The sequence below is a fragment of the Amphibalanus amphitrite genome, unplaced genomic scaffold, assembly GCF_019059575.1.
Source record: "Amphibalanus amphitrite isolate SeventyFive unplaced genomic scaffold, NRLGWU_Aamphi_draft 000746F_arrow, whole genome shotgun sequence".
NCBI lineage: Eukaryota > Metazoa > Arthropoda > Thecostraca > Balanomorpha > Balanidae > Amphibalanus > Amphibalanus amphitrite.
The window spans coordinates 162,652-178,459 of record NW_024882240.1 but is presented as its reverse complement, the minus strand read 5'-3'; the positions used below and the strand labels follow the sequence as shown (position 1 = coordinate 178,459).

The following is a 15,808-nucleotide window of genomic DNA, read 5'->3' as shown; positions in this document are numbered from 1 at the left end:
CCTCAGGTCAGCTGACCCAAGAGTACGCGGTGGCCGGCCAGTCAGCTGAGCTGCCCTGTGACGTCACACCCCCGTCCCGGTCGGACCGTCTGCGGCTGGTACTGTGGTACCACGGTACCGGCGGTACGCCCATCTACACGTGAGTGGAGTACTGCCCAGAGGGAGGGGTGTATAAATGGGCGCCGCCACACAGTAGAGATGGTGGCACACTGCAGACGGGGGCTCAAGTAACAGGATCATTAATCTGGCCGGCGGCCGAGGCAGATCTAATCGGTGACCCATGGACTGAGGGCAGTGCCCGGAGTGTATTCTCATGACAGGAATTCATTTTTGTAACAGAATTAATTTCGAGCTTATTTTAAACTTTATACCAGGCCGTTCTCACGGTGCTGCATCTCTTTGCAATGCGTGGCATGATTTTAGCGTAATCTTATTGGGTAATCATACAAATAAAAGACTAAACCATCTAAAATAAACAACATATGTAGAGCTTTTATTATGTTGAATAATGCTGTTCCACGATTCGCAATGCTTTACATATAACTGTGCGGCAGTCCAATTCCAAGCGACTTTTGCTTTGAAGAAGGACGCCAGCTCCGCGAGATGTATGCATGTGTGTGTGTGACCCCAATGTCGGGCCGGCGCCAATTGTTTATGGTGCCACATGTCTCCGGGGCCCAATCGGATATGCCAGCAGCGGCGATTTATGCGCCGACTGGAAAATAACGCCCCAAAGAATCGTCTCGTCGTATGTACAAGTTTCACATTCATGCCTCTAACGGTCCGAATCCGACGATGTATCTGCCATTGTGCTGATGTCTCGCTGTGTCTCTTTGACCTTTGGTGGGCGGCCAGTGTTCCGTCGGCCAGCCATTGAGCGTGATGAAAATTTGAATTTGATATATCTGTCAGACGATGTTCGCGAACCGTAAGGACTTGTTTGCTCTTAACTGCATATGACCAATTTCTACATGATCAGGCCAGGTTAATAAAGTTTGCATAGATAGCTTTTAAAATTTGTATGTTTCCTATAGAATATATCATAAAACATATCACAGTCAATCTAAAACACTAATGCGTGAATTTAATTGCACGATACATTGTAACTATTAGGCATTTATGAAGAGCACTGTCGCTTCTCTCAGGCACCTCCCTTTCTAAAAACGTTCCTCTGTCTCCCCCCCTCTCTCTCTCTCTCTCTTCCCCCCTCTCTCTCTCACTCCTTCTCTCTCCCTCTCTCTCTCTCTCTCCCACTGACCTACCCCTCCCCACAGGTACGACAGCCGTTCGTCAGTGACCGGCGGCCCCGCTGACGGCAGCGGGTCCCACTGGTCTGACCCGGCCGTCGACAGGACCAGGGTCACCTTCCGACTGGGCTCCAAGGGCGCGGCGCTGGTTATCAGCCAGGTGAAGGCCAGCGATCAGCAGTTGTACCGGTGTCGAGTCGACTTTCTACAGTCGCCCACCAGAAACTCACGCGTCAATCTCACCGTCATTGGTGAGTAGATTTGGGTAAATGAGCGGGGAATGAGCAACAACAATGGGGAGGGGGAGGCACTTACATACCGTCAGGCGCCAGCCACCAAGCACTGATATTTGAGTGACAGGTTGTGTGTGGAAAAATGTGAAAAATGTTTTCTTAACCCTCGCACGACCAGGCCATTTCTCATAACACGAACGACCAGGGGGGGGGGGGGGGTTGTTACGACCCCCCCCCCTGGCGTTTCGAAACGGAAGGTCGTAGAGCTTAGCGGAAAAAACCAACGGATTGCTCTCAACGAGATCTCGCGATTGGTGGTATATTTTTTGGTCCTAGGTCAACATTTGACCTACTTTTGACCGGTCAAAGGTCAAATTTTCGGAAAAATAGACTTTTTTCAACTTTCGGTGGCGATTGTGGCAAAACGGTGGGTAATATCGACTTGAAACCTTCACTATCGTGTTCCTTGATCAATTTTCTATCGTTTGGTATGTATTTCGTTTCCCTAGCTCTAAAAATGGCGCGTTGGGAGCGCCGGAAGTCGGCAAGGTCACAGTCGGCGGCAGAAATTCGAAAAATCAAAATTTAAATTTTTGAAATCTGATTGTATTTTTGGATTTGGTAGGTCCATTTGCTCCCTATAGAAGCTAATATTGCTGCATATTCCCATTAAGGTGACAAGAATTAGCAAAATAGTGGTTCGGGCGCTTTTCAAAAATAGTACCGGACGCCCATCCATCAACCGATGTCCGTACCACCGGCAGGAAACCTCGGGCGTTGGCACTCAGTTTGTGAAAATCCGGCCGGAGGCTGTACCTCTTATGACGTCATAACTCCGTGACCTGACATGACCCGATCAAATTTTTTTCGGCAAAAGATGCGCAAAGGTTGCCCCAGAGGGTATGGAAAATTTCAGCCCGCTACGACAAGCCGTTTAGCGTGCACTTCGAAAAAACCTCAGGGGGGGGGGGGTTGATACAACCCCCCCCCCCTAGGCGTTCTAGGGTTAATGTAGCCGCAAAATACCTATGTTGCATTTTGGAAGCACGTGAAAGTTGCCAATTTTGCTTCCACTACCACCAGGTCATGAATTTAAAAAAAAATTTCAGTGGAATATCGGTTGCAATTATCTCAACACTCTGTGATTTCGATGCAGAAGTTTGCAGTAAGTGGGAACATAATTCACCAAGCCTGCTTTGGTTATTTCGGTGAACTCTGGTTTCAATTTGTACGAGTTGTGTGACAGCTCTAAATCCAGCACCACCCTTTTCATATATTTTTTTTCACTAAAGGGATAACTGTAAACCCTATTTCATGGTAAGCATTGCTTATAGATCAGTTAACGATAATTTTCATTGGATTATTATTGCATGACCTTTGGCACGAGAGGATATCTAGCATTCATTCGTCCACAGATCATTCATGCCTCAAACCTTCCTTCATGCATGCGCCTTACGTAAGTTCAAATCAAGATGCACTGGGTATAGATTCCATGCATTTCAAAGCTCATCAAAGTCATGTTTGTTTGTTTATTTGTTTATTTGTCATGATCACCAACAGAGGAATTATCCATTTTAATAGGATAAGTCCGGGAAATAAAGTACACCAGACATACAAACAATGAAAGATATGACATGGCATATGAGACAGGTTCATACATACAATATGAATTCATGCATTGCGGCTGAAAAAAAAAACACGAAAAGTAAGAAATCTGTAGAAGTAAATACGAATAAAGGTAAATATTAGAACAAATTTACCATCATCAATGGTTCTAATAAAAAACAATAGCATCAGCACCATTAGCATGAAGTTTCACCTCCGTATGCCACATCGAGCACCGCTCCTGCCTACTGTTCCAGTGTTGCTGGGTGGTGTGCGTGCTCAGGCCACTGTATCGCCCATATGGATCGTTACTTTGTCTTGACAGCAGAGTTTATCACGAGAGGGACAACGAACGAACGATCGGCCAATGACCCGTAACACGAGGTGTAACCCTATACCGCAGTGTGTTAACTACCCTTCCGGTGCGGGTTACTCCAGTGTAATTTACCGCCCTAATGGGTGTCATTACCGTGGTTGATTGCGCAGCACTTTATGCGTCTCGGTACTTGTTCCTGGTTACGAATGTGCGCGTGATCGTGCGCTGATATCCGTGCATATGTCACCCTCGCGATATTTTAGCGGTTCTACTCTAGTTGGCATGCAAGGCTTGATGGTCATCGTAGGTACCGCCACTCGAATGCAATTCTCTTGTCATTTTCTCTGCATGAAACTCGCCACGCAACGCAATAGTTCACGGCGAAAGTCTGTTAGTTTAGGATATTGTCCATTGACCTTTAGGCTGACAAAGTTATGCTAAACTCAATTCAGTGGGTTTGTGCTATAATGGTTAGTGTGGGCACACAAGCCGCGCCCACTATCGTGTGAAGTCAACGCTCAACTTTCGGGGCGGATCTCATCGCAGCCTTTGTCTCGCGAAAGAAGTTCATCGCTTGGATCTGCATTGTCGCAGGCGAGTGACGTTATTCTTATTTCTAGCAATCAGACATAATTTTTGATAGCATCGTATTTGCATTAATTACAGATAATATCTACTGTTATCGACTTACTTTTTTTTAGTATGTTAATGATATCCGAATCATATGGTATAGAAACAATTAGAAGTAGGTAACTAGATTGCAAGTGATTTGATCATTAACAATTGCCATTAACGTCATTTCAATCACACTTTATCTAGTTCAAGCCATTAACCCGGCTATTGTCGTTTCCAAATCACTTGCCTGTACCATTTCGTCCATTACCTTCAACCGAAGTCCGCATACAATGGCTCAGCTATTTGCGTTACGGTCCAAGGCGGACATGAGGACAGGTGGCGCCGCCGCCGCTCGCATAGCGGCGGGAATGTGAACTAACCTGTTTACCATAAGGCCACTGTGCTAACGGCCGCTGCGGGCGCCGTTTCGGGCTAGTTTTGACTTTGTACCGCAACTAATGGTTTATTTATAATAAAAAATGGACTAGCGAGAGTCGTGCCGGAATCAGAATTCAATGTTCTACAAAACTAAGCCATTTTCATTGCGATCACGTCATAGACTTCACCGCCCAACCCAGGGGTGTCGTTTTCCGAAAATGATTGGTAGGGCCCAAAGGCGGCGGCCGGCCTTATGTGACGGGGCTTACAAGGTAGGGTACCCCCAAATCTGCCTTTCTCATCGGATTTCGGCCACTTATTTTTCGCCCTGGCCATTGACAAGACAAACCAAAATCTAAAAAAGAAAAAAAAAAAAACTTTGGAAGTCTAGGTCCTCACCGAGCCCCATGCACAAAATGTGCAGTTATATGTATAAGCAATAGTGTCTGAGGAATGCACGCCATTCTGAAAGAGGCCCACGCCGACTTAAAAGGACGGCTGTGCTGAAAGGGGCCAGGAACGGCTTTGAGGGCCCAAGCTGACTAAAAAAGACGGCTGCGGGGCCGGGATGGCTTTGAAGACCCGGTGCCAATTGAAGGGTTCGACAACTAACGAGGTCTCGAAACACCACGATAGTTAGAAAGACCTGCTTGCCAAAATAAAAGAATGACAGTACTAGGAGCGTTCAGAAGTTACGGGCCCGACCATGAAGGAGCAGAGAGATACAGCATCGACTTATTAGTCCAAAAAACTCATTTATCCGAATAACCAGCGGTAAGGCAAGCACATTTCGCGCAGCGTTTCGCGAGAGCCCTCAAGGTCTCCATAATCAAGTGGGTTTTGGACCCATCCTGCACGTACAAGATGGCTGCTTTCGTCTCCCTGCTGTCAGTGAAGTTGCCACTGCTAATTTCCTTATGTTGGGGAAGAGGTGGCAACCAGAGGGTGCAAGGTTCGGAGACAAAAGTGGATGCAACAAGTAACAACTCGAAGCCACAGCTCACCGCTTCACTGATCGTCACCCCGCTTATGTATGTACAGCCCTCAGCAGACTGCGTGGTAGGTATTCTTTTTTCGACAAAACCGGTGATAACTCAAAGGCTATATTATCAGTCGGTCGGAACTCACTGCAAATAGATGCGCCATGCTCCACTTCTTCGATTAGGTCCATCACTAGACAAAGTATACGCCTTGTGTGGCAACAAAATGCAAAAGTCTGTTTTGGGGGCAAATATAAACTTTTGGATTTTGTTACCAAACTGGATAGAAAATGAACACGATGATAATGCCAATATAAGGTGCGAAGTCTCGCGCGTCACTGTTACGATTTCCGAGTGACCGATGGCATAGTATTCGCGTTATTGTCGGTTTTGTCGAAAAAAAAGAATACCTACCACGCAGTTTGCAGAGGGCTGTACGCAGGTGCGTGGTCGTGGATCAGGTGCACTCTTTATGTCAGCTTCCCTATAGCACCTCTCCTCGATGTCTATCGAATGGACGCACAGCATCAATTGTGCGCCCCTGTTATAGAAAAGAAAAGTGACAAGCAGAGCCCTGTCATCATCCCAAAATGCAACCACTTTATCACCTTCCCCGACTAATTTCACCTCGTTGTATTCATGGTGGCCGCTACTCGGTGTGCTTCCATTTGCGCAACTCGGTCACGCCCTTAGGGTCAACGTGTAACGCCCACAATTCCTTTACGGTAACATGTTGTTCAATGACATCTTCTAGATCTTCGATAAAGCGGCCAAAAACTCGCGCTAAGCCACCTTTCGAGCTTGCCTTTTCGCTGCAGAGTCAGCAAACGGGAGATACATCTTGCAAAGAATACTGATACGCAAAAAAAAAAAACACACTAAGAAGCTCATGAATTGCTTTGAGGAACCCGATAGTTACCTCCGCTTCTGCACTGCGTGCTTCCAGACAAGATACATTTGTAATTTGCAACAAAAAGTGTTCATTTTTCATTTTTTTCTTGAGTCATAGGTGACATGATAGATTCATGTTATCAATGCTTGAGTCAATGCTGTTGATGACTGGCCACTGGGGAGTCACCTTCAATTATCTGTTGACCAAAATTGGGCAGGATGCCCACTATTCGACGCTGCTGTAAGGAAGACAAACCTCGACATGTGTTGTCAGTTGTTACCAACTTTTCGTGAATAACGCTTGGTGCCCTTTCTGCAGTACCTACTATGAACCGAATCACTGCTCTCCTCTGGGCGTCACCCATCCTATCCGCGATGGCAAACTATGTTGCGATTAATTAGCAGCCCGAATAAATCACAGGGCAGATTTAATGGCTACGTAAGTCGACATCCCAATAACACATCATTTAACACACCGCCTTACACGCCGAAATTCCAACTCCTTCATGGTTCGGCCCGGAACTTTTTGAACGCCCCTCGTTGATTATTTGCTTGGGTTTTCGTAATCTGATGCGGTAATGACCTGTCGTTGGACTGGACCCTCGGGAATCAGGTTGCATCACCCACTCATCAATATACCTATCAGGGTATATAGAACAACGGGTACACCAACGACGCGGAAAGCGCCCATTTTACCTGGATGAGATACATGGTAGGTGATATATTTTTTGAATATGGAAAAAATAGAGTATTCTATTCTGACGAGTAAAGGCAAATTCATAAAGCAGTTATTTTTATATTATATGTACCAGAAATAACATACTGACCATAGTTTAAAACTTAGTCTAAAGTTAGTTGAAAAGCGTATAGTTGATACTAAGATGGAAGGAATCAATAGAAGGCGGAAATGGCGCAGCTGTTTCATTCTTAAAATGTGTTCGCAAGCAGGATTTACGTGATGCTAGCGACATTTATTAATGTAATCGGGGACGCTGATTGGCTGACCGACTCCGTGAGCAGTATCACTAATGTACGCCAGTACAGGGTTGATGCAATGTGCGCATGCGCAGGAACTTGTGCTCTCATAGAGGGGCTTTTGGTACCTCGGGCAGCGCCCAATGCCTTTTGGACCTGTTATGGCCTCCGCATCAAAAAATGCTAGATAAAAAGGTTGTAGAGGAAGCTTGAGGCTACCTTTCCCCACAATAATATTGGCACTTTATCTTTTAGCTTACGTGTGAGGCTCGCTTGAAAAAGGTCGATTTAACATGGAAACCCTATGGGGTAGTAGTTTTTGAGCGCCCATTTGGCCTAATGCTACCAACTGTTACTGGCTACCCCTGATACCTATGGCCTATTCTGGAGCATCGCGGCACCCTCCGAAGTCGGTGTAGGGCCTCCAGCGGCTGGTGTGGAGACGGATTGGGGTCTATTTGGGGCGGTTGCGTGGTGTGCGGCACTCAGAGGCAGTTATGGACCTCTATAACCAACTGGTCTTTCGAGCCTCTTAGAATCCACCAAGGACCAGAGTCCAAGACACGACACCTGACCTCATTGTCGGCTACATGCACCTACTGTGGCCAGAATCTTTTATATGTGCATATGTTATGTGCTTATTTGCTCATCTGTTTATTTTGATATTTTTATCAACTGATAAGTGACAAAAGATTGGTAGGGCTCAGCGAACATTGGTAGGGCCCAAATAAACATTGGTAGGGCTCGGGCCCTACCAGGCCTATACAAAACGACGCCCCTGGCCCAACCCAATAAAGCAGAAATATGTCGTGTCACCGGTGATTACATGCAAAAATTATTTGGCAATGGCATATAGCATAAAAACCAGAACACCTTTGACTGCAGCGACTATGTGGTACTACAGAAAATTGTATGGCCTACCTAATGGTGCCCATTACTTAATAATTAAGCTGAGTATTTCGTCGCCTAACTCTTGTAAAACCGTATGTCCGCTTGTCTATGGAGTTTGGACCGTAACGGCAGTTAATTTCGAACTATTCCTTTATAAGGGTGCTGAATGCTGATGGCAAGAGGTGACGTCATTAACTTTAAATAAACGCGTTGACCTTCAGTACAAATGTATTCCATTCCAATAACCGATTCACTAAAAATCCCCGGCGCATGATTACGTTAGGCGGCACGGGCGGACATCGATAGCAGCGCCTCTATCGGTCACTAGGGAAAGCTGGGCTGTAGGCGACGAAATACCGGCTGAGTTGTCACACGTTGAATAGGTTTATTGACATCCGTCTTGTGAAAAAGTTGAACTTTTGCCTTCAATATTTCTACAGGCAATTTTAGAAGTGTCTTCACATAGATTACAAAACCGTTTAGATTATTGTATTCACTTCAAGCCTTCCCTTTTGTTCTTGACGATGATGCGGGAACTATTTCTAATAAGGGTTTCTAGCTTAGTAAAAGAGGATATTGTGCAAACGATGAAAAAAGCATAAATGGAAGATTTTAAATGCAATATTATCTTGCAATTAATGGCAAATTCTCTACAGATCAAGGAAAAGGTGCATGCTAACTGATAATTTAAAGTTCTTGGGGGCAGTTGTTTTCTTCTTTCCTTACGTCGCCCCAATGGCCGCGAATACACTCGTGATAACACCTATCGTAATTGGCAAGTATTTCATCAAGCTCTACATAGCAAGCGGCAATCTCTGGATGCTCACTCTTTGGCAGGCATGTCCTGTATTTTGGTCAGAACTCAAACTCCACCGCCAGCGTCCTGCCGGACTCCTCTAGTTCCTCTGACGTCATCACATCTCTGGGCCACGGCTCGGCGGCTGATCTACTGCGGCACGCGCAAAAACCGGCGCCGCGCCGTCCGAACGGGCCCTCCATCAAACACACGGCCGTGGCACCGCCAATGATCGTTTGTCTACGCAATCGGGCACCGGGCCGTCCGCCGGACAAATGATGTCTCGGCTCGAAGATCGGCCACAATCCGTTACCACCAGTCATGCCGGGGGACGGCTGAACGACACTTGTGCCGCTGACCGGCGAACTTCTGACCCGACGTCAGTGCTCCAGATGGCCAGCTGGCCAGGGCGAGCCCCCACTGCGGCCTGTGGAGGGCGATCGGCGGAGAGAGGTGTGCACACAGACCCTCTGACGTTCTCACAGCGAGAGGAAAGCTGTCGCTCAGTGATTTTCTTACCTTGTTTGAGGAAACTAATTGATCGTGCCATGTTTATATTGGCTGAAAAATATTGGGTTCATTGTGTGCAGTGGAGTTTGGTGCGGTGAACGATTGCTTGGTCTACATATGTATTGATTTTTGAAATCAAGCATGCGTTTAATCATGTGTAAAAAGGTCTATGCATATCGTCACCTCCGTTCTCCGTCATTTCCCTGCGTTCTTCTCCTTCACCTATGTATGTATACTTAACCCTCGCCGATGCAACCCCCAAAAGGTTTTTCACGAATAAATCGCGTAAAAAGCGGCCGATCGCGACGAAACTTTCAGTACCTTCGCATTGATCAATTTTACACCTACCCTGAAAATTTCATGACCCTGACCCAAATGACCTTTGACCTGTGACCTCTTTGCCGAGACCATGTTTGGCCGGAATCGCGATTCGGCGTATGTCGGCTCGCATTAGCCGCGCGTTTGCAAGCTTTTCGTGGTTTCAAACGTTCAAACATGTGATTTGCTGTTGCTCCCATGCATTAGGGTGGGTTTCAAGGTCACCTAAAGGTCAGGTCAGGTCATTGACCTTTGGTGACCTCGGTTCACTTTTTCGAGTTTTACATGTTTCTAGGCTAGTTTTTTGAGCTGAATTCGAATTTAGCAACCATTTGAACATTTACAAAGTAGTTTTGGTGCCTTCGTAACATGTTACGAAGCTGTCAGAGGCGGATGACAGGCACTACGAATACCCGTCACGACCCCTACCGGTTGACCTGACCTGACCTGACCCGACCTGGTCTAAACGCTTAACGACATCATCTGTGATCAAAACTAACACGATATTCGTGATTAGAACCCCGGAAAACCACACAGCAGCCACACTTAACGACTTTCTAACAAGTCCTGATATTCCCGATTTTTGGGTCATTGACCTGACTTGGAAGGTCAACCGATGACCTAGGACCTTAAAATTGGGTATCATTGACTTTGTCTCGTGACGGGCAACACGCTCGTTTTTTTTTCCGCGAAGCTCTAGCTCCATCAGGGGCCAAACGCGAGGGGGGGGGGATCGTACCACCCTTGTGCCGTCGAAGAACTCAAAATGGCCTGTGCCGGCGAGAGTTAAGCTGCCTTCCTCGCTGCCGCTCTATAAGTATCTCTTTGTGCTTACGTACTCGTATGTTTATGAATATCTTCATTTGAACGGCTTGCTCTGCAATTTTTCTTACAAGCTGTGTTTTCGACCATAAGTAGTCTTTGTATGTACTTTTTGAGCCGTTGTCCGTTATTTTATCGCTGGCATGTTTTTGTTTTGTTAATATCTTTGGCGTCTGTTATTCTTTATCTGTTGGCTTTTATCATTTATTGCGTTACCAGCTCTTACAATGCCTAGAAGTCACTCGGCATAGTACTTCAGGTATTGTCACACCGTTCGCTGAATGCCGCCCGTTTTACCCTCAGGGATTTCGTTCATCTTGCCTGAGCCAGTGTGTGTGAGAAATGACTTTTCCTGCTCTTTGTTTTATGTGTTTGCACCGAAGAGCGTAGGCATTAGCCAGTTCCTAGTTTGTTGTTTTGTTATTTTAGGGTTTTACCATTGCTATTTTATTTGTAATATTTCCCTAACTAACAGGCATTTCCCGTTGCCAGCAATAAGGCCTTGTCACTAAATCAGTTAGTGGGGCATTGGGTGAAATACTACATCATAATTACAGGACTCGCTAGCAATAATTGGCGGGCTCTCAGTAACTATGATTTTTCTAAACTTATCCATACTCCAAAATCACGCAACTCCGAAATGTAGCAGAGCTTTTTCTATGTTGAGCTTGTGCATCAAGAAATCCGCGTTTGCCTGGTCATCTCTCTCTCTCTCCCTCCCTCCCTCCCTCCCTCCCTCCCTCTCTCTCTCTCTCTCTCTCTCTCTCTCTCTCTCTCTCTCTCTCTCTCTCTCCCCCTCCCCGCTGCGTCTCCGGTCTCTGCCAAATCCCGGCCACAATCCGGGCAGAGAGGACGCCGGACGCCACGCACGGATCCCTCGGCCGCTTTACGACACGTGGACTGGAGCGGTCGCTTTACGGCGCGTTGGCGGCGAATGGCGCGCCATTTGTGCCGCGGCGGCGATCGGTGGTGCGCGGCACGTGTCACCGCCGCCGTCCCACGATGATTGGGCGCTCTGGTGACGGATGGCTGCCGATGACGCCAGCTGGCGGCAGCCGTGGCGCGGCCGCCCCAGTTGTGCCGCGCGGTCCGCACAAACCCGCCGCACTTGTTCATATCGGCTCGGCGGCCGTGCGAATACCAATAAGCCGGCCTGCCGGATCCGTTCGCCAGGTGCTAAGTATGCATAGCTGGCGGCCTGCCCTGTCGGAAAATATTTAAGCCTCTTTGCATCGTCGGCGCGGTGCCGGCGCCGTCCGGAGGTCCACCGGCGCGGGGCCGCCGATGAAATCCACATGGAATGACTCTCCTCACGGCCTAGGCCGTTGATGGAATGGGACGTCGTGCGGCAGACCATTGTCAGTGCCGCTGCAGTCGCTGACGCAAGAGACAGCCGTTATTTGGTGCACAGCTCAGCGGCCGTCACAGGTAGTCGCTATTGACATCCACAGCGATACAAGAACATGACCCGAGATAGAAACCCATGGCCTGATTCGGCTTTTTCTGACATCGATCGAGCTTTAAGAAGTCACATAACGGTTTTGTATTATATCGTACACGGTACAGGGTATCTAACTTACGCAATTGGTGCCAACTGCCTACTGTGGTGGGAACAAAACGCGAAGCTGGTTGTAAAGGGCGTAATAATCCAATGTTCTAGTCTGGCACCTGTCAAAATAATTGATGGAATGTTGTTGTTATCATCGAACCAGGACCCTGCGTTCCGCCACATCCACGCATGTGCAGGCAACAGGCAGCTGACACGCGAGAGAAACCCCCGCGAGAAACTCTGTCGAAACCACTCAAAGTTTGTCTCGGCCGAGCTTTACTGGGGATATAAACAGTAAAGTTGTGTGGTGCAGCTCTGTATTTTGCGGCTTCATCGCTCTCCAGACGTGGCAGACAAAGTGAAATGACGGAACGCTTAGAGCGCTGGCGTCCGACGCGGCCAACTATTGTCGCAACTGCGCCACTATCGGACGCAGTAAAGTGCGCTCAAATGGCGAGGGACAAATTCGCCCGGCGCCAGCGCCTATGGAATAACACAACAGAGATCGATAAAGCCAGATTTATTTCAAATTATTTTCTGTCATTCAAGTCTAAAACGAGAGGATTGTTTTGGATGCCATGTCATTGATTGCTTACAAACGAAAACTGGGGAATTAATTGAAATTGATTATTGAAAACAATTGTTGCTAGGTAGGTATGTTTAATTTTTCAAAGAACCTACCTTTATCCACATAGGTGTGTAACTATTTGCCTATCAATAGCATTTTAGATGCCAAGAAATGTAATGCGCGTTATTCTTTTGTGTGTGGACGACCATTTAATGACGTACCTAATGCAATGCGTACACAATAATCAGAGTATTTTTGTGTTTTTTGTTGGTATTGGTTCTAACAGAGTGCCTACTGCCTATGATATAGGTTATCGAGTCAAAGTTGGTTCAGTCATTCTGTAATGCTGGAATATCAACTGGAGCTGAAGCCGTCAAGAATTGTACGGCTCGTAGCCCGCGTTGTGGTTGTCATCACTTGTTTACCAATGTGTTGCCAACTGGATCATCGATGTGCTGCCAGATCTGGATCATTCATGGGATACGCTAGTGTATCAAGATTGGTTACCATGGAATGTGTCGCCATGGAGGTTGTGTTAGTATTTATTCTGTATGATATATAATGAAATAAGCCCATGGCACACATTGAGTGCATTTGTTGTGCCGCGAAGTGGCGTCTTCATGGGGCGTTGAGTGTTCACTGGCGTTCATTAGCGCTCGGTTGGATGTGAAGTGGCGCGGAGACTGTCTGTCCGGCGCGTGCCTCCGCTTAAACCATGCAAACTCTAAGCCTCTTTCCGAGAATTTCATTTTGCTGCAATCCTTGTGACCCCAATAATGTGCTGCAGCACCAGGAGGAAATGAGTTATCATGGCCCCAAGCGTTTGCATGGCGGCACTGCCTACAGTGTCATGCATGAATACGCTTATGGAGATACATTTTATTGTTGTGACTTCTAGCATGACAGGCGCTCTTGAAAGTTTGAATACTATTTCATAATATGCCAGTAATAACAGACTCTGTTGAGAGCCTAAATGATATATTTTCTATGCATCTGCTTTCATTTTGTCAAAGAAGATATGACATAATGAGGACTAGCTATGCTTAATTGTACAAAGCTCGACGTGGCTTGTCGCACTTGAGTGCGCTCTTTACTTACATATATGTCCCAAGGCCATCTATAGAAGGTACAGTCACTCCCCCGCCGACCAATCAGAGACAGATCCTGAGTGACGTCACCCCTGATGCTCGCAAGGGGTACTCCATTCCTTTGCAACGTAAAAATGACTAACTTCATTTGAAGATTATTGATGGCACTCTACACATATCGCTCAGCCGTTGATGTCAATGGAAAGCCCAACTAATTTTCCAGCGACAAAAAAGAGCAGCAATATGCTAAGAAATGGCCGGTTTTGAAGATATAGACGATTTACAAGCCCTCTGCAGCAGCAGGAAAGCAACGAAAAAACGCATCGAGCTTATATTTTTACTATGGATAAATCATTTTTCAGTAAGTTTTTAGATATAGCATAGATTTAAGTTACAACTTTATTACAATATTTTCATTACTTGAAACTTTATTTCAAAATAATATTTTCAAAAATGGCAACTGTTGGCAAGTAGCTTGGGAGGGATTGTGGCGCACCGCGCCATTAATTGTCCTGAGGCCCCCTTATGATGTCATCAAAAGTGGAGTGACATGGGCCTGATATGTCCTGGGCAGACACAAACAAAACCAGCAGTAAAGTCGTTTGGGACGTCATAGAACACTGGCTTGTGGTGCAAAGACGGAAAACAACCAACTGACAAAACCTCCTTAAAACTTACTTAGCAAAATGAGGCTCAGAGTCACCAAACAGGTATGTACAGTCACCAGCAGTTGCTACCCATCACCCCCGGACGGCGGGGGAGCAAGCTACCACCGCCCCTGCGAGACTAGCGCCGCCATGCGCCAAGAAGTGGAAACACCACGTGACTGAGGCCACGTGAGGGCAGGGTCACGTGATGGAGGGGCGGAGCATAGTAGCTTTTGCGCCCGACACTAACTGAAATGCGGCGCTGTGATTGGGCGCCTTGGCATGAATGAAGCCCCGGCGCCAGAATCAGCCGTTCGCCTTATATGGAAAGTGAGCCTGTGCGTTTCACTGTTCTGTGTTGGTTTGAGAGCCACGGCACCATACGAATTGTGAGCCCCTTTGAACGGGTCACCACCCGAGGCACTGAGGCGATGGCTGTGCCGAGCAAAGTCTAGCCTGGCGGGAGAGGCGGGCCAGGGAAAGAGCGATCGAGCAGCCACTGGGACGTGGATTGGTATTATCCAACCGCGACAAACGATGTCAGCAGCCTCTTCTCGTGTCATAGGCAGTGTCTATGACACGAAAAGCTAGACAGAGAACGTGGGCAGTGCCCAATCAAAAGCTACTAAACGATTCAGTTAAGAAGTTGGCGAGGTAGCCAGACCAAATAAAAAGTTTTTAATTTGATTTTGGTTGGCAAATGGCATACAAGCCCGCTGTGATGGACCAAAAAAGGAGCTGAACAGCTCATACAACTTCTAAAAAGCTCAACGGTTTACAAATTCAAAAGTTAAAAGTTAAAATTCAGCCTGCATGTTTACACTCTGGTCCGGCGCTGGCAGGAAGCTTATACTGCCACTTGCAATTCCACTGCGTTGTAATATAACCAAGAGTTCTGTGAGAGCATCACCTGAAAGCCTCGAGCCCCGTTGAGGGGGGGGGGGGAAGGGCGGCGCGAAGCGGCCCCCCTTTTCAGTCGATATCTCCTAAAGTATAGCAAATGTCGCCACCAAGCTTTCAAGAGCCCTCCGGGCATCATTTTGACACCTTGTGACCAAATTTTTCGAGAGCTCTAATGAAAGGTTAGTCACAAATGACGTCAGAGTGATGTCATGTTCTGTCATTTTCGACCCAATAAAAGGTTTAGCGGGAACAGCTGTCACGCTTACAGTTTTGAAGATGACGAAAAATATTCAAGATAAAAAAGATGTAAAATAAACAGCGCTACCAAACTGCTAACTCTTATGTCTAATAAAAAATTGATTTATAACACCCCGAAAATACCAACAACTTTTAAAATTAAAACTGGAATATATCTTATAGAACTATCTGCTCTAGATATGCCAAACTTAAACTCGATAGCTCCAATTTTAGCAAAG

The 15,808-nt window shown here is 46.7% G+C and overlaps 1 protein-coding gene across 1 annotated transcript in view; it reads left to right on the top strand.

Moving 5' to 3' along the window:
• Positions 1-15,808, top strand: part of LOC122365524 — an 83,532-nt gene that overhangs the window by 3,444 nt on the left and 64,280 nt on the right. The window contains exons 2-3 of the mRNA XM_043336793.1: positions 7-139; positions 1,353-1,498. Coding sequence (XP_043192728.1) covers positions 7-139; positions 1,353-1,498 — 279 coding nt within the window. The remainder of the gene's footprint in view (positions 1-6; positions 140-1,352; positions 1,499-15,808) is intronic.